Here is a 23,243-nt window from a genome sequence, read left to right as displayed (position 1 = left end):
GTGGGCTTCTATATAAGATTTGGTGGGGTGCTTCCATTAAAAAAAAAAGCTTGCAAAATTTGGTCCCTAATTTGAGGATGATTAATAGTCACCAATTTTCACTCATTTCTGAATTGGCATGGTTTTATTTAGTGTTCAACTCTATCTGAATGTCATAAAGCACCATTTACTTTGCCATTTTGGATGTTAATGAATAACGAGTTGTAGTTTTGACTGTTTTACCCACTGCAGGTGACCAACTGAGTGCCATATTGAATTCCATTCAGTCACGACCCAATCTCCCAGCTCCTTCCATCTTTGATCAAGCTGCAAAACCTCCCTCTTCCCTAGTACACAGCCCATTTGTGTTCGGACAGCCCCTTTCCTTCCAGCAGCCTCAGCTTCAGAGTAAGTCTGTCAGCCTTACCTGCCTCATCAAGCATTTCTGAAGCTTTGTTCTGAGTTATTTATCAGTTACTAATTAGTTATCAACTCACCTGACTGGTTTTTTTTAATTAGGATGTTATCCCCTCCCATATTTTTGAATATCTAAGCTATTCTGAGCTAAGACATTCTGCAGCTAAGACATTTAAAGTTGATTTAAAGTTCATATGCATGACTATGGTAAGCATCACATATAGGGACAACTTTCAGTGGATTTTTCTTACTTCAAGATATCCCAAAAGGATAAAGCCATTTCACTCTATCAGTGGGTAGAAGAGAGACTGTACTTGTTTGGACAGGTTTGTTTGCTTTTTCTAAGTGAATTTCATATCTATGAAATGTATGACAATTTAGGTTTCCCGGTTTTCTCAAATTGTTGTTTCCTGTCTTTATTTTTATTTTTTTGTTGTTGTTCCTAATATGTTAAATTGATCATTTGATTCCAGTTCTGTCTTTTAGGATTGCTGTAGTCCTTCATTCATGATAGTAATTCACATTGGTTTGGAAAAGATACCTAAAAAAATTATACTTAACTGAGTGTTCTTTTTTCTTAATAACCTCCTGAACCTTCCACATAAACTTTTCAAAGCTCTGTCCAGTATGACAACAGTGTGCTCTTCTTGGCATTCAGTTCTCATGTTGGCTATACAATATATAAACACATTAATTGAATGAGCTAGTTTATGAAAGTTTCAGCTTGTATACCGTTGTTCGGATTCAAATGCACAACCTCTTTGCTTTGGTAAAGTACATTCACACTTAGGTCTAAGTTGTTTACAAAAATACTTTAATAACTGTTATTAGGGTCATGTAAAAGAATGCTAGCTGGTTTAGTTTTTATTAAGAACTAGGATAGTATGTAGCTAGCAAATGATATTATTCATTACTTTATCCACCTTAGGTAAAGGGCACACAAGAGTATAAACTTTTCTGGGTTTCCACTATCCATTAGGAAAGTTTAATTAATGAAATTAATTAGTTTGGAAATATAAGTACTATCAATTTCTAGCTTATAATCTTCATTCATGTATAATATTAATTTGAATGTTAAGAGAAGAATTTCAAAGAAACGAAAGTGTCACATGTGCGAAATAGTTTTTTCCTTCTATGATAAATACTATTTTAGAAGAATGAAAAAGAAGTGAGGAGTTTGTTTATTAATTTTGTGTTGCATCAGACTTTTTACATTTAGAAGTACTACCTAGGTTTCAAGAAGTTTTAAGGGTAAGGACAAAGGGAAAAACATAAATGAAAAGAATCAGGATCAGTCGGTTAGAAAATTTATACTAGAAAATTTAAATTCATTCATATTCAAATTCAGTTTTAAACGAAAAATTGCATATGTCATAGCAGTAGCAGACAAAAGAACTAAGGAGAAAGGAGAACCTTTTTGTTCTATCTAAAGAATCATTGCAAGTCTTTACAAAAACAAGCATAATTACTATTTTTATTTTACTAAATTTAATTAATAAAATATTTTGAAACAATAAACAGTAATAAAAGTTGATTTGTCTCTTCCAGGGAATAACAGTTTCTAGGTGACATTGTGTCAATATAATTTTATGCATATGTGTTATCAGTACCACCACTTTATTTACCACTATCTTGAAGCAAATTTGAAATCATGGCTTAGCTATGTTTCCATTAGCAATTTTCTGAATCATTACTTGCCTATGGTCCAACAATGGAAATTACTTAGGTCTTGTTTTAAACTTTTTATTCGCAACAGGACGTCTCTAAATTTTGACTTCCAAATTCCAGAAAATGGAAGTCTTAATCTTTAGCATCACAAAAAAAAGTATGGAATCTGAAAATAGTTTTAATTTTTTAAAATAATTCAGAATTGTATTTTTTACATCGTGTTAGGAAAGCTAAATGTGACAGAGTGCCAACATTTGTTAAGACTCCCCAAGCAAGATATTCTTCCCTGATCCTCACTGCCGTGTATCCCACTAGCATATCACCTCTACTTTAGAAGATGGCTTATTCTTAGTGAACTTCCCTATGCTATTTAGGAAAATGAGAATCATTTTTGTCTTATACCTTTGTGATACTAAATAAATCATTATGTAGAAGGCCATATTTACTCAATTTTGTTTATACTGATAGTCGCCACTATGTAGTAAACACTGTACTTAAGCACTTTGATACAGCCTCATTTGAGATACTGTCTCTTATGTCTGTTTTACAGAGAAGGAAACAGAGGCTTAGAGAGGATAAATGATTTGCCCCAGAAACATACATAGTAAAATGGTAGAGCCAGAACTTCAGGTCAGTTCTGTTGACTGCAAAGGCTGTTTTAAATATTCAGCCTTACCTCGGTAAATAATGCAAAATCTACTTTAATATATATATTTTTTAAATTTATATTTAAACAAGGTCTGACATCTAGAGTATTAGCTTTGTTCGGCTTGATTATTTTTCTTTTTATAGTTTGATTTTTTTTTAATGTAACAGTAGTTTGAATGGAAAAAAAGATTTCCTAAATGGCATACATAACTCAAGATCCTGGTTAACTAGAAAAATTCTACAAAGACACACATAAACATGGTTTAACTTCATCTAGCATTTCTATGAGCATTAGTATCTGTAATTCTTTGGGGTTTTTTTCTGAATCATAGTTTTTTCACCTATCTTTGGAAATTTAAAAATAATCTGGCACATTAAGTTAATTTTATACCTTTTCTTTAGAATCAGGCAACATTTTATTCCATAAAATAGAATATTTGGTAATTTTTAAATTAGCAAAATTATTTGATTTTATATACATAGAAATTATTTCAAGTGTTATTCTAGTGAAATAGAATGTTACAGAAGTAAAAGTTAACAGATTTCCCTTGTCTTATGTGTGTGCGCACAGAGACATGAAAAAGTATGTATATAGAATTTTTCTTTACTGTTCTATAATTTACTTTTTAATTTAAAAACTAGTTATATAGTTTTTAGAACTGGTAAGCAATTTGGCAATAAAATTTTAGTGGACCAAAGTGGAGAATGATAGCTGTGTCTGCTTTCTTTAAGAATATTACATTCCTTATTTTCATTATCCCCATTTCTCTTGAAAGCTTCATTTTGTGCCCTGTACCTTCTGACAGTGTCTTACACATCACAGGCATTCAAGGAGTTTTTATTGACTATAGGTATTTAAGATTACCATTTCATCAATTTAAGATCTTGTGTTTTCTATTATGATATTCCAGTGTTTACTCAGAGAACATCTTCAAAGAAGAGAATTTCTTTCTTTCTCTTAGTTTAAAGCCAACTAAACTGTGACAGTATGATGTATGATAATTGTGGGTTTATGTTGATTGAATTCCAAGCAAGATTCTGCAACTGAAAAACCGTATTGCAAATGGCTTCATTTAACATAACATTTTATCACTTTCTACCTACTGCTCCAGAGGCTGAATAGTTCGTTTTTTCAACTTTTATTTATTTATTTGTGGTAGAAAAATTGCAAATAAAACTGAAGACAATTTGCTTTTCTCCCAGAAACTTTTAAATAATTGTTTTATTTTGAATGTTTTATTTTTAATTTTGATGGGTACATAGTAGACATCTCCTAGCAATTTTAAACATGAAATATACACTATATGTCAAAAGACATAGTACTTTCAAGCACAGATATCATAGCTCTAGGTTACCTTGCAACAAGAGTTTTTCTGTTATACTCATAAGTCACATTCTTATGTGGGACAAAAAAAAATGTTAAATGTGACCCCAAAATCCATTTGTATATCTGCATGACTATTTATTTATATTTGAGAATACGAACACACTAAAGTACTATATTTACTTAGCTTCTAGAAACATAGTCGTGGAAAGACTTTCAGCTCAGATTTCCCTTCCAGCTACTTAGCTCTCTAAGTTATCTAACAGGTCTGAATTTTTGTTACCTCATTATAAAATGGGATTCACAACAAATGTTATCTTTTGATATTATTATTGCCTTTTGATGCAAATACTTAATACCTCTCATGCTTTGAGGAAAATATGGAAAAAGTCCCTCCCTAAAAGAGAGCAGTCTATTCTCAGTGTGAAATGAGCTGCAGGAAGGAATTTAGAAAGGGACAAATGAGATTTCCCAGTTCCTTTTGGGTCTATTTTTGCAATATAATTTGATTACTTGTTTTAAGATTAATTCTTAATGTATTTAGACTACATTCAGATGTTAGTGTGAATGTTAGCTTAAAAGCCAGGTTTGTTTGTAAGGCTTAGACTGAGTCATTTCTACCCTGGATTATAATCTCAGCAGTGTATTTGTCAGTTGGTTGTTTGCCTGCTTTGAAGGTATGTAGATGAAGCACTTGATTTAGGAAGGAGGACCTGTGGGATTTAATCCCTGTTTTAGAAAATTAGAATCAGCATTGGTTCAAATATCAAAGTTTAATAAAACTTTTCCACTTGACCCTATAACATCTGTCATAACAACCAACATATTTATTTTAGTTTTGGGGCTAACATCTCCAGCATCCCTACAAATACTGATCATTTTAGGCATGGGCTTGAATTTGTCTTCACTGAGCTGAGCCATCTTCTCAGTGACATAAAAGCTTTGACCCAGGTATTTTGTTTTGCTGCTTCATCAGTGATTTATTCATCCACCCTTTACTTCATCCTAGGAATTCAAACCACAAAGAATGCTGATGTTGCTTACCAGACATTTTGTCCCAGTGCATTTGTTTGCTTTCTCCTGGCTTGATTTGACCTTTTATCTCTCGCTCTTCCCCCACCTCTTTATTTGCTACTGTGTTTATTTCACCCTTCATTACCATCTTTCTTTAGATGACTTATTCATTCTTCCATTTATTCACCTGCTTTTATTAAGTATCTACTCTGTGCTAGGTTATGGTGATGAGCAAGGTTTAAAAAAAAAAAAAAAAAAACCAAGATCACTGATCTTGAAGGCTTCTAGAATATTTTAAGAGATAACCTAGTTAAAGAAAAAATGATGGCATGTTTTAAGTGCAACAGGAGCAGTAGTCACAGGATGCAGTGGAAACATAGGAGAGAAAGCTTCTGGCTCAGCTAGGAGTGGTTAGAGAAACATTCAAAAAAGAGGCAGGTCCTACTCAGAGTGTTGAAGGACTTGTGAGGATTTATCAGGCAAGGAGGAGTTTGAGACCAGCCAAGACAACATAGCAAGTCCTCGTTTCTATAAAAATTAAAAAAAATTTTTTTTTAAATCAGCCGGGCATAGTGATGCACACCTGTAATCCTAGCTACTTGGGAGGCTGAAGCAGGCAAATAACTTAAGCCCAGGAGTTCAAGGCTGTGGTCAGCCATAATTGCATGCCACCGCTCTCTAGCCTGAGCAACAGAGTGAGACCTTGCCTCTAATATATATAGATACAGATATAATATATAATATATATAGTTATGTATAAAACATAATATATTAAATATATAAATAAAATATTATATATAAAATATTATATATATATATAAAATAAAGAAGAGGGGATACAGTCCAGTGCAAAGTGGAAAGGTTGGCTAAGTAGGATCATAAATAGTTATCCATCATAACAAGCAAGAAGAATGTATATTGTTGGGAGCTCTTTTTTCTAAGTAAAATAGGAAGCAGTTACCGGCTCAGAGTTACCATGGAGAGACTGCGTTGATAGTTTGAGGAAAGAGAAGATATGAGATATTAAAAGCTAAATATGTCAAATATTTATCACATGCGAGGCACCATTCATGGGAATCAACTTTGATCCCTGTACAAGAACATGGTTCACTTGAGAAACTTCATGCATGTGCAGCTTTAAGTGACCTAGTGACAGTGTCTTAGACTAGAGAGGATGGGGCTGGATCATGAAGGGTCTTGTAAGCCATACTTAGTTTAGACTTTATGTGTAGTGAATAAATGGAGGGAGCACATGGAGGAAGTTGTTCTGTAGAATTTTAAATAAAAAGAGTGATATGATCAGTTTTACATTTGGGACAGATAACTGAAAATATTATGAAAAAGGTCCTGTATAAAGGGAGAATGTTGGAGGCAAAGAGTCCAGAGAAAAGCTGAGTAGGGTTTAAGCTAAGGTTAATTGCAGGGAGAATGTAGAAGAAATATTTAGGCAGTAAAATGCTTAGGACCAGCCTGGACAACAAAGCCAGACCCTGTCTCTACTTAAAAAAAAATAAATTAGCCAAGCATTAAGGGCTGCACCTATATTCCTGGCTACTTGGGAGGCTGAAGCAGGAGGATTCCTTGAGCCCAGGAGTTTGAGGCTGCAGTGAGCTAGAGTCCAGCCTGGGCGAACAGAGCAAGACCCTGCCTCTTAAAAAAAAAAAAAAAAAAAAGGAAGTGACATGCTGATTAAAGTTAGGAGCGAGTCTCAAATGGCATCCACTTTTATGCTCTGTTTTGAAAGATAATATCTTAGCTAGTACCAAGAATAAAAACACAAAACCACCTTTTAAGAAAAAATGAGTTCAGTTGGATGACTTAGCTCCAATTGGCTATAATATAACTTGAAATTGAGAAACATATTTAGCATTCTCATAATTAAAGATGGCATTGTTGACTGACAAGTTGAAAGTATAAAATTATTCATATATTACATTTTATTAAAAAAATATTATTAAAGCATTCTCATGATTTTGCACTCAATTTAGAAAGGATTAGGTCTGCTATATCTCTCACTTTGTTATTCTCTCAGACTTCTGTACTGTAATGTAATGTATTCATTAAGTAATGAGTATATCTCATTACTTAAGCTGAACAAAACAAAATGTTCATTTTTTATAATCAGACTTCTCATCCTTCTCATCAGATTGTCTTTCCTCTTTTGGTTTATTTAAGAAATGTGCATCAGCAGCAGCCATTATGTCTTATGATGGCATAATTTCAAGTGTTCTAGGAGCCTAAGAAGTTATCCAGCTCTCATTTTGAGATGAGAGAATTCTTGCTGACTTGCCCAAAGTCATAGCTGGCAAATCTAGGACTTGAACATGAGGGTCTGTATCGGGGGAACTCGCCACCAATATTTCAACGTAGGTTCTTTCTATTTTCCCTAAGTGTTGGCCAGTCTGAGAAATAAAGAGAAAGAGTACAAAGAGGAATTTTACAGCTGGGCCTCTGGCGGTGACATCACATATCAGTAGGACCGTGATGTCCTCTGAGCCACAAAACCAGCAGGTTTTTATTAAGCAGGTTTTTATCAAAAGGAGAGGGGATGCAAGAACAGAGAGTAGGTCACAAAGATCACATGCCTCAAAGGGCAAAAAGATCACAAGGCAAAGGGCAAAGCAAAGATCACAAGGCAGAGGGCAAAATTAAAATTACTGATGAGGGTCTATGTTTGGCTGTGCACATATTGTCTTGATAAACATCTTAACAGAAAACAGGATTCAAGAGCAGAGAACCGATCTGACCTCAATTTCACCAGGGTGGGGTTTTTTCCCCGCCTTGTGAGCCAGAGGGTACTGCAAGAGACCAGGGCGTATTTCAGTCCTTATCTCAACCACGTAAGACAGACACTCCCAGAGCAGCCATTATAGACCTCCCCCCAGGAATGCAATTCTTTTCTTAGGGTCTTAATATTTAATATTCCTTGCTAGGAGAAGAATTTAGCAATATCTCTCCTACTTGCACATCTGTTTATAGGCTCTCTGCAAGAAGAAAAATATGGCTCTATTCTGTCCAGCCCCACAGGCAGTCAGCCTTATGGTTGTCTTCCCTTGTTCCTTGAAAATCGCTGTTGTTCTGTTCATTTTCAAGGTGCACTGATTTCATATTGTTCAAACACACGTTTTACAATCAATTTGTACAATAGTGGTCCTGAGGTGACGTACATTCTCAGCTTACGAAGATAACAGGATTAAGAGATTAAAGTAAAGACAGGCATAAGAAACTGTAAGAGTATTATTTGGGAACTGATAAATGTCCATGAAATCTTCACAATTTATGTTCAGAGATTGCAGTAAAGACAGGCGTAAGAAATTATAAAAGTATTAATTTTGGGAACTGATAAATGTCCATGAAGTCTTCACAATTTATGTTCCTCTGTCATGGTTCCAGCCAGTCCCTCTGTTTGGGGTCCCTGACTTCCCGCAACAAGTCTGCTAACTCATTCCAGTGGTTTTTTCCAACTGCATCTCAGTTATCTTACATAGACTGCAAGAAGTGAGAAAGACAAGAGGTCATTTAGTCCAGCCTTGCTATTTTATACTTTAAATCCCTCAACAACATCCCTGATGAACTTTTGCCAGGCTGGTAGTTAACAATATCACAAGGCTGTTCTGATTGTCTGTATTTCTCAGTGTTTGTTAGAGCAGGGATCTCCAACCCGCAGGCCGCAGACCAATACTGGTCCATGGCCTGTTAGGAACCAAACTGTACAGCAGGGGGAGAGCATTACTGCCTGAGCTCTACTTCCATTAGATTCTCATAGGAGTGCAAACCCCAGTATGAACTGTGCATGCAAGGGATCTAGGTTGCGACCTCCTCATGAGAATCTAATGCCTGATGATCTGAGGTGGAACAGTTTCATCTTGAGACTATTTCCCCAACCTCCCATCGTTCATGGAAAAATTGTCTCCCAAGAAACCAGTCCCTGGTCCCAAAAAGTTAGGGGACCATTGTGTTAGAGAACTAAGGAAACCGTCCTCTACCTGCCACATAAGAATAAAGGAAACAATGGAACAGTTTCCCTACTTTCCCTAATTAACACGTATTCCCATTTTGAGGCAGTGAGTTGCTGGCACCTGCTTTCTCCTTCTTTCTCCAAATAGTGCTTTAAAAGTATCTTATCCTGGCTGGGTGCGGTGGCTCATGCCTGTAATCCCAGCACTTTGGGAGGCCAAGGCAGGCAGATCACAAGGTCAGGAGATCGAGACCATCCTGGCTAACACGGTGAAACCCCGTCTCTACTAAAAATACAAAAAATTAGCCGGGTGCTGTGGCAGGCACCTGTAGTCCCAGCTACTCGGGAAGCTGAGGCAGGAGAATGGTGTGAACCTGGGAGGCAGAGCTTGCAGTGAGCCAAGATCGTGCCACTGCACTTTAGCCTGGGCAACAGAGCAAGACTCCATCTCAAAAAAAAAAAAAAAAAGTATCTTATCCTAAAAGCACTTCTGTTTTTGGTTTAAGTTTTAGCTGTCTTTGTGCTACGTAAGCATTGTCTGTTTCTCAGAATGTCATTTCTGGAGGCAGGAAAGGGTTATGGTTAATGCTAATCACTTTATCAAAATGCCTGACTTCTCTGATGTATAATTAATATTTTTCCCTTGCAACTAATAAGCAATTTGTGGAAAGTAAGATTTTTACTTTTAAAAGCATATCCAACCTTCTTGTGTCTCAAGTTAATGCTCGGGAAGCAATACGTGTCTCTTCTTATATTTTGAAGTTATTCTTTCTAAGGCCTAAGATATATATACCCATCAAATTATGCTCAGAATTTTTGTCTCAGCCATCACAAACCCTGAAATGATACGCTTTTCCTAAGTGTTATTTTCCTTAACCATATTTACTAGAAATTTAGAATATATTCAGTAATATGCTATGAGTATGTTTTCTTCAAGTTCAATTATGTGTAGATGTCATTTAGAGAAACAGTGTATTTTGGGGGGAATCCACTTTATGTATCCCATCTTCTTTCCACATTCAGATCATGTGGATTAATGTCATAGTCTAGTAAAAAGCTTGTTTCTATTTTATCCTTAAGTTTAAAATGTTCTTTCATTCTATTAGCATAATTCTTTTAGTATACTAACATTTATGTAAATAAGTCTTACATAAATACTAACATTTATGTAAATAAATCTTTAGTCTAATTCTTTTAGTACACCAACATTTATGTAAATAAATCTTAGTTTCTGTTCCATGTCCTAAGCTCCTTTACCATTCACATAATTCCATATTCCTCCTGATAAGTTTACTACAAAGAAGAATATTAGATGTATTGATCATGCAGTGATACTGCATCTAAAGCTGTCAGTCAAGAATGGCTGCCATAGCTAAGAGTATATACAAATCATCACTGTTACTTTATTTTATTTTTTTAATTTTTTTTAATTTATTTATTTTTTGAGACAATTTCACTCTGTCACCCACACTGGAGTGCAGTGGTGCAATCTAGGCTCACCGCAACCTCCACCTCCTAGGCTCTAGTGATCCTCCCACCTCAGCCTCCCGCGTAGAAAGGACTGGAGGCGAGTGTCCCCACACCTGCCTAATTTTTGTATTTTTTTGTGGAGACAGGATTTCACCATGTTGCCTAAGCTGGTCTCACACCCCTGGGCTCAAGCAATTTGATTGCCTTGGCCTACCAAAGTGCTGGGATAACAGACTTGAGCCACTGTGCCTAGTCCTGTCACTTTCTGAAAAATCCTATGAAGCATTAATAAAAGTGGGAATAATAATCACACTTAATTATGCCTGTTTTTAAATCTGCATACTGTTTGATTAATCACATCTTTTGGCCAAGTTGAAGGCATAATTTATATATTTATATATTGTCTATAAGACAATAAACTAGTTTCTAAATATATTTTAAATAAATAATTTAAAAATTAATTTCTCAAATATCCTCAACTATAAAGTTAGACCTATTTACTGTTTCTTATAGGAGCCTATTGCTGTCAAAAATATCTGAAGTTCTATTCAGAGAAAAATAGAAATGTGCAATGACTGGGACTTAAGTTGAGGAAAGTCAGCAACACTGTTCCCATCATTCTACCATAAATGTGGCAAAATCTTATTGTTTGTGACAGATCTGTAGAATTAGATTTTCTTATATGTAAAGAAATATATATAAATACATAAATGTACATAAATGTAGGTATGTATAGCATGAACAGAATACAGTGCTATTTGACCATTGTCATAAGACTTATTTATATTTATTTTTATATTTATTATTATTATATATAATAATATATAATAAATCATATTATTTATTTATATATTATTTATTTATAAGTCATAAAACTTATTTATAAAACCTCCTCAAGCTGTTTCCAATATCTTAGTTAAGATTGCATCTAAGGTGGGAGGAGGATGAGGATTGAAAAACTACCTGTCAGGTAATGCTTGATTACCTGGGTGACAAAATTATGTTTACACCAAACCCCCATGACACACAGTTTACCCATATAACAAACCTACACATGTCCCCCTTGAACCTAAAATAAAAGTTGGAAAGAAAAAAAAAGGAACTTAAAGAGAAAAAAAGATTGTATCTAGTAGGTTTACTAAGATTATAAAATTTCTGACTGCTCCACTACCTCCTCAAGACTGAGAACTAAACAACATGAGAAGCACAATTACATGCCAAATTTTGTAGCATCCCAGTGGAATGTCTTTGGAAAAAAATTTTTTTATCTGTATTATCTCACCTGCTCTGAGTATTGGTGACAGTGATATATGCATTGTGATTAGACACCTAGCCTCCTGAATATAATGTATTTCCAGTATATTGTCCTTCTGAATAGCCTGTTTACAATTCTTTGAACATTGCCTGCCAATAATTTAGCAAATTGTTATTGAATGTCACAGCTTGATTATAGAACATATTAAGAAATCAACAAATTGAACAGCAAACTGAATTTAATGCTAAAAATTATCCTTTTAAAAAATAATGTATTACTGATTTTTACTCATGAAATTTAACATTTCCAGTCATTGCTTAGTTGTTGACTCAGCACTAAAGTAGCAAAATAATATATGCTACTTTTAAAATCCCAAAACCTCCAGATTTGTGTACTGCCACCAGGTGTTGACAGGTGCCTTGATTCTTCTAGTTTATGGTTCCAGCGATAAGGTCAGGGTCCTGATACAGCAAAACCACCATTTGTCTTTGTTAAACTGAAATGAGAATGCTTTCCTTATTAGAAAGAAAAGTTACACGGTTTTATTACTATCATCAGTACTTAGAGAAGACTTAAAAGGTACAATTTAAAATGAACTCAAAGTTTCTATGACTAGGAAATGATATGACTCAGGGAATTTAATACTTGGGATCCAAAACAAAGAAAACAAAATGACCCATAAAGAACCATGTTGTTTATAAGGGCAAACTATAGTAAACAAACAACATTAACTTCAAATGAGCACTGGAGAAAAATCCTGATTCTTTAAAATTGTTTTTAATATTATTCTCTTTAACTTAGTGATACCCAAAAAAGAATCAAAATTTTGTGGAGATGAATATAATAACTGGTTGTCTTATCTGTATTAACAGGATTTTGTAAAAGCATTATTATTTCTGTCAATTGATTTTTAAAACATCTATCAACTTTTTTCTTTTGTGTATAGATATCAATGTATCTCATAGATTGCTTCCCTTTTTTAAATTAAAAAGTATAAATCTTCATAAAAATTAACTATAACTTTATGAAAGTATGTTTAAACTTGAGCAGATTTTGTAAAAATTTAATGTGTAGAACATGTGTTGTTTTCAGCAACAGCTTAATTTCTTTAGTCACTTAACCTTTTTTAGACTTTCATTTTTAAAAATATTTCTTTTTTTCACTCTGAATCATACCTAGGAATCCAGTCTCTCTAGCCTTTGTAATATATTGAAAAGACTTGAAGGCCATTTTGCCTTCAAACTTTTTTCCAGGAGTTTGTCCTTAAACCTCTAACATCTTATAAGTTTCCTTGTAGTTTTTCACATTTCTGTTTTATGTGTGCTTCCAATTAAGATGGTATTCTTCTGATTTCCTATTCCTGTGTCTTCCTGCTATGTGGAGTCTTCACAGATTTTTAGCAGCCAGGCCAGGAGATTGTATTCCTTCCTATATTGGCAGGTTGAATTCCCCCTGAATTAACTCTTCCATTCAGAGGCTGCCACCGTTCTAGGTTGTGTCTTGAAGAATTGTATCACCCTCCTAACTGATATTTTAACAATAGCTGCAAACTTCTTATTATATGACACTTAAATAGCATAAGAGCTCCTTTTGCAGCACCTGACATCTTTTGAGGTTTATAGTTGTGTTCAAAATGAAGGATGTACAAAAATATTAAAAATTTAACTTTTTAAAACTTAGATTAAGATGGTTTTATGCCATGTGTGTTGCTATCTACTCCTCCTATTGTCTCTTGAGCTCACTGCATTCCAGCTTTAGTCCCTATCCTCGGAAACTGCTGTAGTCAGTCTTGACTTTTGTGTTGCCAAATTCAGTTGTTGATTCTAAGATGTCAATTTTACTTAATCTGTCAGCAGTATTTGACAGAGTTGGTCTTTCTTCCTAGAAACACATACATTTGCCTGCCGGATATTTCCTGCCTTACTGACTGCTCAATTCTAGTCTCCTTTCTACATCCTCATCTGGAAATGTCCTAGGGCTTTGGCCTCTTCTAGGCATCACTCCCAAAGTGGTATTCTGCAGTCATGGAGAATGACACATCTGTAGGCATATGACTCCCAAGTTTCTCAGCACCTGATGTGATGTATACTTATTTGTTCATTCCCTCTCTCCTTTCTCCTAAATATCTCCTTTCTCCCTGCTCTCACAGAGTCTCCTGCTCTGTGAGAGCAGGGACTTTGTTCCTGTTCACCACTGTGTCTGCAATGCATAGAACAGTATCTAACACGTAATATATACTCATACTTTACATTGAATGACTTCTTAATTTATGGGTCATTCATCATTAATCTTGACCATAATAATGAATCAGCCGAAAACAGCACTTTTTTTATTTTAAGAAAAGTGTGTGTTGTGTCTAGTTTATTTCAATAATACTAAGACAACTATCTCCTTACTACCTGAATTTATTTCAGCACAACCGATTAATTTTGTTTTAATTGCTATGAGTTAAAAACTTTAAATACAGTGAGTTTTTTAAAATTCAGATAGAGATTTTTTTAGCTTACTGCTTTTAAAAGACTACACTTTAAAGGTTCTGTTAATTCTTCAAAAAAAGATAAATTAAGTACTTCATTTCCTGCATAGTAAATCATTGATGTTCCTAACATTTTTTCAGTGACTTATAAATTTTCTTTGCTTTGTTTGTGTTGTGACACGTTGTGTAAATGAGATTTGATATCAGAAGTAGGATCTACAAAACAAACACTAAATACTGGGGTTAGTACTAACGTTTGCACTGAAGATGGACCCAGAAAAGTAGCCAAACAGTGTCACCCTGAGTCCATTCTGAGATACATACTGGAAAATTATAGTAATCAGTTCATTCAGGAAACCAGGTGACAATAGGTTAAGCCATAAGTAATATAAGTAACATTTCTTTATCTTCCACTATTAAAAAAAAACTTGTAAATCTTTATTTAAATGAGCACCAAATTAAAGAAAACCGAGCCAAAGAAATGTAAGTCTAAAATGAAATGCTCAATTTTGATTTATCAGAGATATGAGCCTTACTAAGTTTTAAGTTAATAAATTTGGACATTAACACATATTAATCTAAATTAATTAATTCAACCTTTGTTTTCAGTTTTAGAGAAGTGTAAACTTGTTGAAAAATATAGCAGAATATAAACTATTTAAAATAACAGTTTATACTTGCATACCATTTGAAATGCTTTGTTTTTGCTTGTGTTCTCTGCTAAATTTTTTTTCCATTGAATCTGTGCTGCTTCTTTGCCAATGTTTTCCACTGTAGAATCTCCATCTCGCAACCTTGCTTCTCGTGAGCGCATTTACAAAAATTATGGTGTAGCTGGGCCTGCCTCTGCTCTCTCATCTCTGTCTCACAAACTGAAGGGTGGGTATACATGCATTCATGGATGGGCCATTCTTAATGAACATAGGGAGTGTCATTAAAGATGTTTCCGTTCATCTCAGTCATGTTCATGCCATTCCATTTTTTTAATTAAAGTTTATCATTTTATTTACATTTGTATATGTTTGAGTAATTTATGATGATCCTATTCAGTATTATAATATAGATTATCCTAGTAGCTATGCATGTTTATTACATCTATAGGTTAAACATTACTCTTACTTAATTTTAAAACTTTATGAGATCATTAAAATTAAAACAGGTATAAAGAAAGAATTACCTAATCCGGGGAATTTTTTAAATCATTTTTATCAGAAAAAGATGATACATGTGCAAGGCATAAAGCACATTTTTTAGTCTTAAACTTATCGTTATATAAAAATCATTTTGCTATTTTAGTCTTTTATGAGAAACACTGATAATGAACTTAAAGTTTTTAAGTTTAAATTAGTTATTAGGACTCGTGTGTCTATTTATATCTATATGTAAACCTACCTGTCCTGCCTGGCATAAATTTTTCTAATATTGTTTTCCTAGTGACTAAGTTTTAATATTTTAAACTTAGAAATGTTTAAACTATTGACAATTGACAAAATTTCAGACAATTTAAAAATATGTTTTTGGTTTTTTGAAACACTACAGATGCCTACTTAAATATTTTGTCTTAAAGTATTATTTAATTAAATTTAAATCTTGTAAATCTTTTTAAATCTTGTATTTAAATAAAATTTTATCAAAAAGAACTTTTACAGCAATGCCTAACATATTGTATAAGTTTTTCAACTAATTACTGATTTTCTTTTTTTCTTAGAAATAGATAAAACAGCTATATGTTTCTCATTATACAATTGATGGTATAAACATATAAATAGGAAATATAAAAATATAGTAAATAGTATTGTACAACCTGTGCTATATAGTATATAGTATTGTGTGTAATAGTATATAGTATCATGTAACCTGATATATGCTATATATCATGCCATGTGATATATGCATATAGTATTATGATATAGTATGATCCTGATAACTTATGATTTTGGCATGAAAAAATATATGGGTAATTTAGTGAATGAATACTTACCATTTAACATGTTTAGTAACATTTAATTTGCTTGCCCTAAGTTTCTAACCTGTCATTATTATTTCTACAGGATTCCTTTAAAGTTAGAAAAATGTTTGCATATTATCACTTAAATGTAAAAGTACAGTCATTAAATAAATTAGGAGATGAATGTGAAAGTATTATGTATAGTCCGAAGATTTTTAGCAAACTATTTGTTTATATTTGTTGATATTTTGAGCAGCCGCAACATAACAATTTTTAGTAATATTTAATAACATGCTGCAAAACATTTGAAACACAAATGAAGAAGATAACATAAATTAGCACAGGGGCTTACCCCACTTAACAAGCATAGGTTTTTTTAATATATAAAATACATTTTGGAATAATAAATTTTTCAAAAAGATTTAGTTATCATTTGAGAAATACATCTGAAAAAGAAATATTTCTGCCATTATTTATGTGCCTAAACTTCAACAGATATTTAGCTGTCACTACTTACAGATCTTAAGAAAATATTCACCACTATTAGAAATATAATAAGATATACAAATGCCTATTCTTTCTAACACTATGTAATAAACTTTTTTGCTCACATATGACAAGTGGTGTTCCTGATATTTGGCAGATTCCATTTTTCAGGCAACCACAGAGGTTGTTTTCATGATGAGTAAATACCTACCATCGTAAGTGCATATGCATTCCTAGAATAGAGGTAGCATCAGCAGGTATTCACCATTCCTTTGCATGCAGCTGTTGTGCAGGTCAGCCACTAAGACACATCTGACGCAGGGAGTAGGTAATCTTTGTCACGAACCCTTCCCATTTGTTAGAAATCCTACACAAGTTGTCCTTTTTTATAAATTAGAGAGAAAACCTCTTTCAGTTTATAGATGGATTTTTTGGAGAAAGGGATACCAAATATAAAAGACTTACTAATTGTCTAGATTCCCATTATGTGTGGTTCAGTTTCTGCAATAAATGTGATGATAAAGGTGATAAACATGTCTCCAGCTGTCAGATTAATAACAAACAAGTATTCCAAACATCACATACTCAAAATTAATGGCCATGACTGCTGGTGTTTAATCTACCAAATATAATTTGTTTACCAAATTTGCCATATGCTGTTACTAGGTCAGTAAGATTAGATGGGTAGCAATTTTTTAAACTACTTTTGAACAGTTGAAGGGTACTTATTCATAGATCACATCTGTTTATCTGTGCTCTCCCAAGACAGCATTGATAGTTAGAATTCTAAATTGGGATTTTTTTAACCCTTTTTTCAAAATTTAGCCCCATCTGTTAATACTGTATTTATAAAACAGAGCACATAATATGATAAAGGAGGTTAATGACTGAATAATGAAGCTTTGCAAGAAACTAAAAAGCATTATGTTTTAGTTACTTTTATTCATCCAAAGAACGGGAAAAATTATCCTAAATATTGGCATGTTGCAATTAAACATTTAGTTCATCAGTGTGCCCTATATAAAGTACTTGCCGTACTCTTATTATTTCACCACGTAATTACTCAATTTGCAAGCATCTAACCCTTACACATCAATAACTAATGTCACCTCTGTCCTGTGGCCTTGGGAGCCTTAATTATAAAAGGTAGACTTCTGGAGAAGCTGAATACTTGGGAGTAGCAGAAGAAAAAAATCAAGAAAATTGGAATATATTACTCATTCAACAATTATTTATTGAATACCTACTGTATTCCTGGATTCATTCTTGGTATTACATCAGGGAAGAGTAACAGACAAAAATACCTGCCCTTGACAAAGACTGGGGCAGATTCTCCAGCACTACTGTCCTGAGCCATAGAGAACTAGAGCGTGACTCTACACACTTAACACATGCACGGAAACGTAAAAAACATTTTCCTATGTCATCTGAATTTGTTCACATCCTTTTTTCTTTTAAAAAATAATAACCTGCAGTTATAACCAGTTAACAAATCTACCTTAATTTCCTAGGAACTCTCTTTGAAAAAATATAAATACTTCCAGATAGGATTATGGATTTTCAGTTTTTTATACCACTTGAAACCCTTCAGTCAGATTGCTTTTCTCCTAACAACTAACTGGTATCACTTGCACTAAGAGTAGAAGTTTTTATTTTAAGGAGGAAAGGTGATGTTGAAGTTTGTACCATTTACTTGGGTCACAGACAGCCTGGCTCTAATGCCTCAAAGAAAAGCATAAAATAGAATGAAGGAGAGACACTGAATGAAGGCAGGGTGCTAAAAACAATCAATGTCCATGCAGAAATATCTAATGCTTTGCCTTAGAAAAGGAAGATGATTCTTCTTTTCATCCTGTTTTTCTGTCATTCTCCTGACTCCTTGTTTTGAGGGTCCACAGTTCGGACTTTTACCACTCATTCTGAGGATCCACCGTTTCTGTGGTTTCCAAGGGGACACAGGCTCTGAGTTCTAAGCAGCTAAGCTTCCTGAACTTTTGGAGTGTAACCTGTTTATCAATAATTAAGTAAGAGCTTCAGGGCATTCATGTGCTCATTATAAACTAGTCTAATCAGATCATAAAACAGAGTGCCTCTTAAGCAACTCTTTATTAGCCTAATTGTATGTATGCATACACTTAAAAATCATAATTGTGTCTATGCATAAATTCAGTTCTCTAATTCAACAAAACCCATACTGTTGCCCTAAGGATGCGAGGTATCACTCTGCTGGAAATTTAGCTCTGCTGTACATTTAAAATACAAGTTTTAACATTAAATAATTTCTTATTCCCCAAAAGATTAATTTCTGTCTCTTTCTAGTCCCTCACTGAATTTAAATTCTAACTAGTTATTGCACTAGGGCAGAGATTGAGATATCACCGATAGTTCACACTGGATTTGTTCAACCTGTTGTTTTGCATCCATGAAAATAGTTTTTGGTGGTAATGGTTGCATAATGATGTGTAGAAATTTTATTAGAAATATTTCCCCCTTCTTTATTCTTCAAGTATTTTAGTATGTATGACAAACAATATAAATTTTGTAGCTATGTTTTTTAATTTCAGTGTTTAGTGGCTAAATTATCAGTAAGTTATAATTTTATTAATAAGTTTCACTATAAAATGGACCATACAGGTGATCGAGGAAACATCTCAACATCTTCTAAACCAGCCTCTACATCAGGAAAATCAGAGCTGTCCTCTAAACATAGCAGATCACTTAAACCTGATGGACGTATGAGCCGGACTACTGCTGATCAGAAGAAGCCAAGGGGCACAGAAGGTTTATCTGCTAGTGAATCCCTCATCTTAAAATCTGATGCTGCAAAGTTGAGGTCAGATTCCCATAGTAGGTCATTGTCCCCCAATCATAACACCTTGCAGACATTGAAATCTGATGGGAGGATGCCTTCTAGCTCCAGAGCTGAATCCCCAGGACCAGGTTCTCGGTTGTCATCTCCTAAGCCAAAGACTCTCCCAGCCAATAGATCTAGCCCATCGGGTGCTAGTTCTCCACGCTCCTCCTCACCACATGATAAAAATCTACCTCAAAAAAGTACTGCTCCTGTTAAGACAAAGCTTGATCCTCCTCGGGAACGTTCCAAATCAGACTCTTACACACTTGATCCAGATACCCTCCGCAAAAAGAAAATGCCCCTCACAGAACCTTTGAGGGGACGGTCAACATCACCAAAACCGAAATCAGTACCAAAGGATTCTACAGATTCCCCTGGATCTGAAAATAGAGCTCCCTCTCCCCATGTGGTACAGGAAAACCTCCACAGTGAGGTGGTCGAAGTCTGTACCTCAAGTACTTTAAAAACAAATAGTCTAACAGACAGCACCTGCGATGACAGCAGTGAATTTAAGAGTGTGGATGAAGGTTCAAATAAAGTTCATTTTAGCATTGGAAAAGCACCACTGAAAGATGAACAGGAAATGAGAGCATCCCCCAAAATAAGTCGAAAATGTGCTAATAGACACACCAGACCCAAAAAAGAAAAATCGAGTTTTCTTTTCAAAGGAGATGGATCCAAGCCTTTAGAGCCAGCCAAGCAAGCCATGTCTCCTTCTGTGGCCGAATGTGCCAGAGCTGTGTTTGCTTCCTTCCTCTGGCATGAAGGCATAGTACATGATGCAATGGCTTGTTCTTCTTTCCTAAAGTTTCATCCTGAACTTTCCAAAGAACATGCTCCTATAAGGAGTAGTTTAAATAGCCAACAACCTACAGAGGAAAAAGAAACCAAGTTAAAAAATAGACATTCCTTAGAAATATCATCTGCACTTAATATGTTTAATATTGCACCCCATGGACCAGATATATCTAAGATGGGTAGCATCAACAAAAACAAGGTATTGTCTATGCTTAAGGAACCACCTCTGCATGAAAAATGTGAGGATGGGAAAACCGAGACCACTTTTGAAATGTCCATGCATCACACAATGAAGTCTAAATCTCCTCTTCCCTTAACTTTACAACATTTAGTGGCTTTTTGGGAAGACATCTCTTTGGCTACTATCAAAGCTGCTTCCCAGAATATGATTTTTCCAAGTCCTGGTTCCTGTGCAGTTCTTAAAAAGAAAGAGTGTGAGAAAGAGAATAAGAAGTCCAAAAAGGAAAAAAAGAAAAAAGAAAAGGCAGAAGTTAGGCCCAGGGGTAATTTGTTTGGAGAGATGGCCCAGCTGGCAGTAGGAGGACCAGAGAAAGATACCATCTGTGAACTGTGTGGGGAGTCACATCCGTACCCGGTGACCTATCACATGAGACAAGCTCACCCAGGTAAATGATACTGTCGAATGTAGGTATAAGTACTTTTTTCTTTAATGAACCAGATCACTTCATTTGAGCTGTTCTACGAATTTTGTCAAAGGATAGGGAATTTATAGTATCTTAGAATGTCATTTTTAAAGTACATTATCAGTACAGGGTTTTGTGAAAAACAGATAAAGAAATTCTAATATTATGATGGCCAGGTCATTTAGTGCTATTTCACTTTCATGTAGCATGTTTTAAAAAATTCTATGTGTTACCCAAAGGTTATGCCGTTAATGTGTCTGTCTCACACAGCAGAAACAATGGCATGCCCATACACACAGGGCATCTCCTTTGATTTTACTATTTTCCTGTTCAGAATTGCAAATTAAATTAGATTAGATTGATTTCTATAGGCTTTTTCCTATGGAAGTGATATTGTTTTATCAGAAGACTGCATTTTCAGTAAATGTAATGATTTCTGTAACATTGACTAATATTCCAAATTCACCTAATACAAATTTGGTTAATTTTTTTCTTTGTCTACATATTATACCTCAAATGTTTTATGAATATGTGATTTCTGAAAATATATCATTGTTATAGAACTTTTATACTTGTTTTGTCTAATTTTATTGACATAATTAAGTATATCTAAATGTACCTATATTCTATCTCTCATTTAATCTGCCTGATTAGAAACTAAGTGTCTCTCATATTTGGGGCATCATTTAATTGATTGCTTTTTGATCAAGTAAGCTATTTTTCTGATATAGTTAATAGCCTGAAAAATCAGATATCTACTTCAGTATTTTGCTTTCTTTGAGAAGGTAAATCTGTCATTAATGTATGAGTAATAAGGATCAAACTATTAAGGACACTTGGAGTGTTAAATATTTATTTTTGGTATTGTTTCAAGGTTGTGGCCGATATGCTGGTGGACAAGGTTACAATAGCATTGGGCATTTTTGTGGAGGATGGGCTGGTAACTGTGGTGATGGTGGCATAGGAGGAAGCACTTGGTATCTGGTATGTGATCGCTGTAGAGAAAAATACCTCCGCGAAAAACAGGCTGCTGCAAGGGAGAAGGTATTTTACTCCATTCGGAGCTATACTTTTAATGATACGGATACACTTTATAAAAATACTTTGTTATGATCTTACTACATCAGATAATTCCACATAGTTGATATTAAAAGATCAGCTTTTATAGTGGAAATCATATACAAATTTAATATTTGTACTGAGTCAGCTGCTTTTAATTTTAAAAATTAACTATATATTGGAATAACACTAGATAACCTCTGCTACATAGGTCTTATTGACAGATATTTGTTGTGTAACTCTTTGTTATTAATTGTCTGTTATTCTCTCTATGCAGATCTTTCCTTTTCACCTTCTTTCTCTTTTCCTCTTTTTCTTTGGCTCCTTTGTTTTCCTATTCCATATCTACTCTCTCTTTTCTTTATTCACTCTAGTGGCACACCTAACTAAAAAATTTCACTGAATACATGAACTGAAATGATTTACTTTTTTAAAAAATGAATTACATTTAGATTTAACTAGTTAGGTGTTAGATTTTTCTGAAGAAGGAAAGGAAGTATAGTTTGTGTTTGATACAAAATTGTCTCGGTCAGTCTAGGATGAATATGAAGTGAATGTTGTTTTTTATAATCTTATTATCTTAAAATAGCTTTACAAGTGTTTAATAATTTTTATTGGAAACTCAAAATTCTTAGCTTAAGAAACTAAGGATTTTAATATAAGTCAGAAAAGATTTCTTTGATTTTTTTCTTTGCCAGGTCAAACAGTCTAGGAGAAAACCAATGCAAGTCAAGACCCCTCGCGCCTTGCCCACCATGGAAGCTCACCAGGTGATTAAAGCCAATGCACTCTTCCTGCTGTCCCTGAGCAGTGCGGCAGAACCGAGCATTCTGTGTTACCATCCTGCAAAGCCATTCCAATCTCAGTTGCCCAGTGTGAAAGAAGGCATTTCTGAGGATCTTCCTGTGAAAATGCCTTGTCTCTACCTGCAGACATTAGCTAGGTAATAAAATTTTGCTGTTGTTTTTTAATCACCTTTGGATTAACAGTGATTTTTATTGATATCTAGGGTAGTTCGGTATTTGACCTACACTTTATTAGATGTTGTGTACTATAAAGAAACTTCGAGGCATTCATTTTTTGAGTTGCCTTGACTGACATAATGACTTTATGGTAGTAGGTATTTAAAAAACTATAAAAATGCTTCATCAATTTGCGTTGTTATTAATACAAAACATGTCTTAGAAAATAAGACTATAGCTATCTTTTACTCTTTGGTAGGCTGACTTCACTCTGTTAGTGCGA

At 34.2% G+C, this 23,243-nt stretch overlaps 1 protein-coding gene across 21 annotated transcripts in view; it reads left to right on the top strand.

Annotated features, from left to right (window-relative positions):
* The window catches only part of MYCBP2 (MYC binding protein 2), a 276,766-nt gene that overhangs the window by 202,060 nt on the left and 51,463 nt on the right, over positions 1-23,243 (top strand). For 7 of the 21 annotated variants that reach the window (XM_054529141.2, XM_054529145.2, XM_054529142.2 and 4 more), the window contains 5 exons: positions 208-387; positions 14,987-15,088; positions 19,278-20,921; positions 21,814-21,983; positions 22,697-22,941. In XM_054529141.2, the coding sequence (XP_054385116.1) occupies positions 208-387; positions 14,987-15,088; positions 19,278-20,921; positions 21,814-21,983; positions 22,697-22,941 (2,341 nt within the window). The remainder of the gene's footprint in view (positions 1-207; positions 388-14,986; positions 15,089-19,277; positions 20,922-21,813; positions 21,984-22,696; positions 22,942-23,243) is intronic. The other 14 variants (XM_024230799.3, XM_054529144.2, XM_024230801.3 and 11 more) reach the window with 5 other exon arrangements.

This window comes from Pongo abelii, chromosome 14 (assembly GCF_028885655.2).
Source record: "Pongo abelii isolate AG06213 chromosome 14, NHGRI_mPonAbe1-v2.0_pri, whole genome shotgun sequence".
Taxonomy (NCBI): Eukaryota; Metazoa; Chordata; class Mammalia; order Primates; family Hominidae; genus Pongo; species Pongo abelii.
This window is presented reverse-complemented; position numbering and strand designations above follow the sequence as displayed.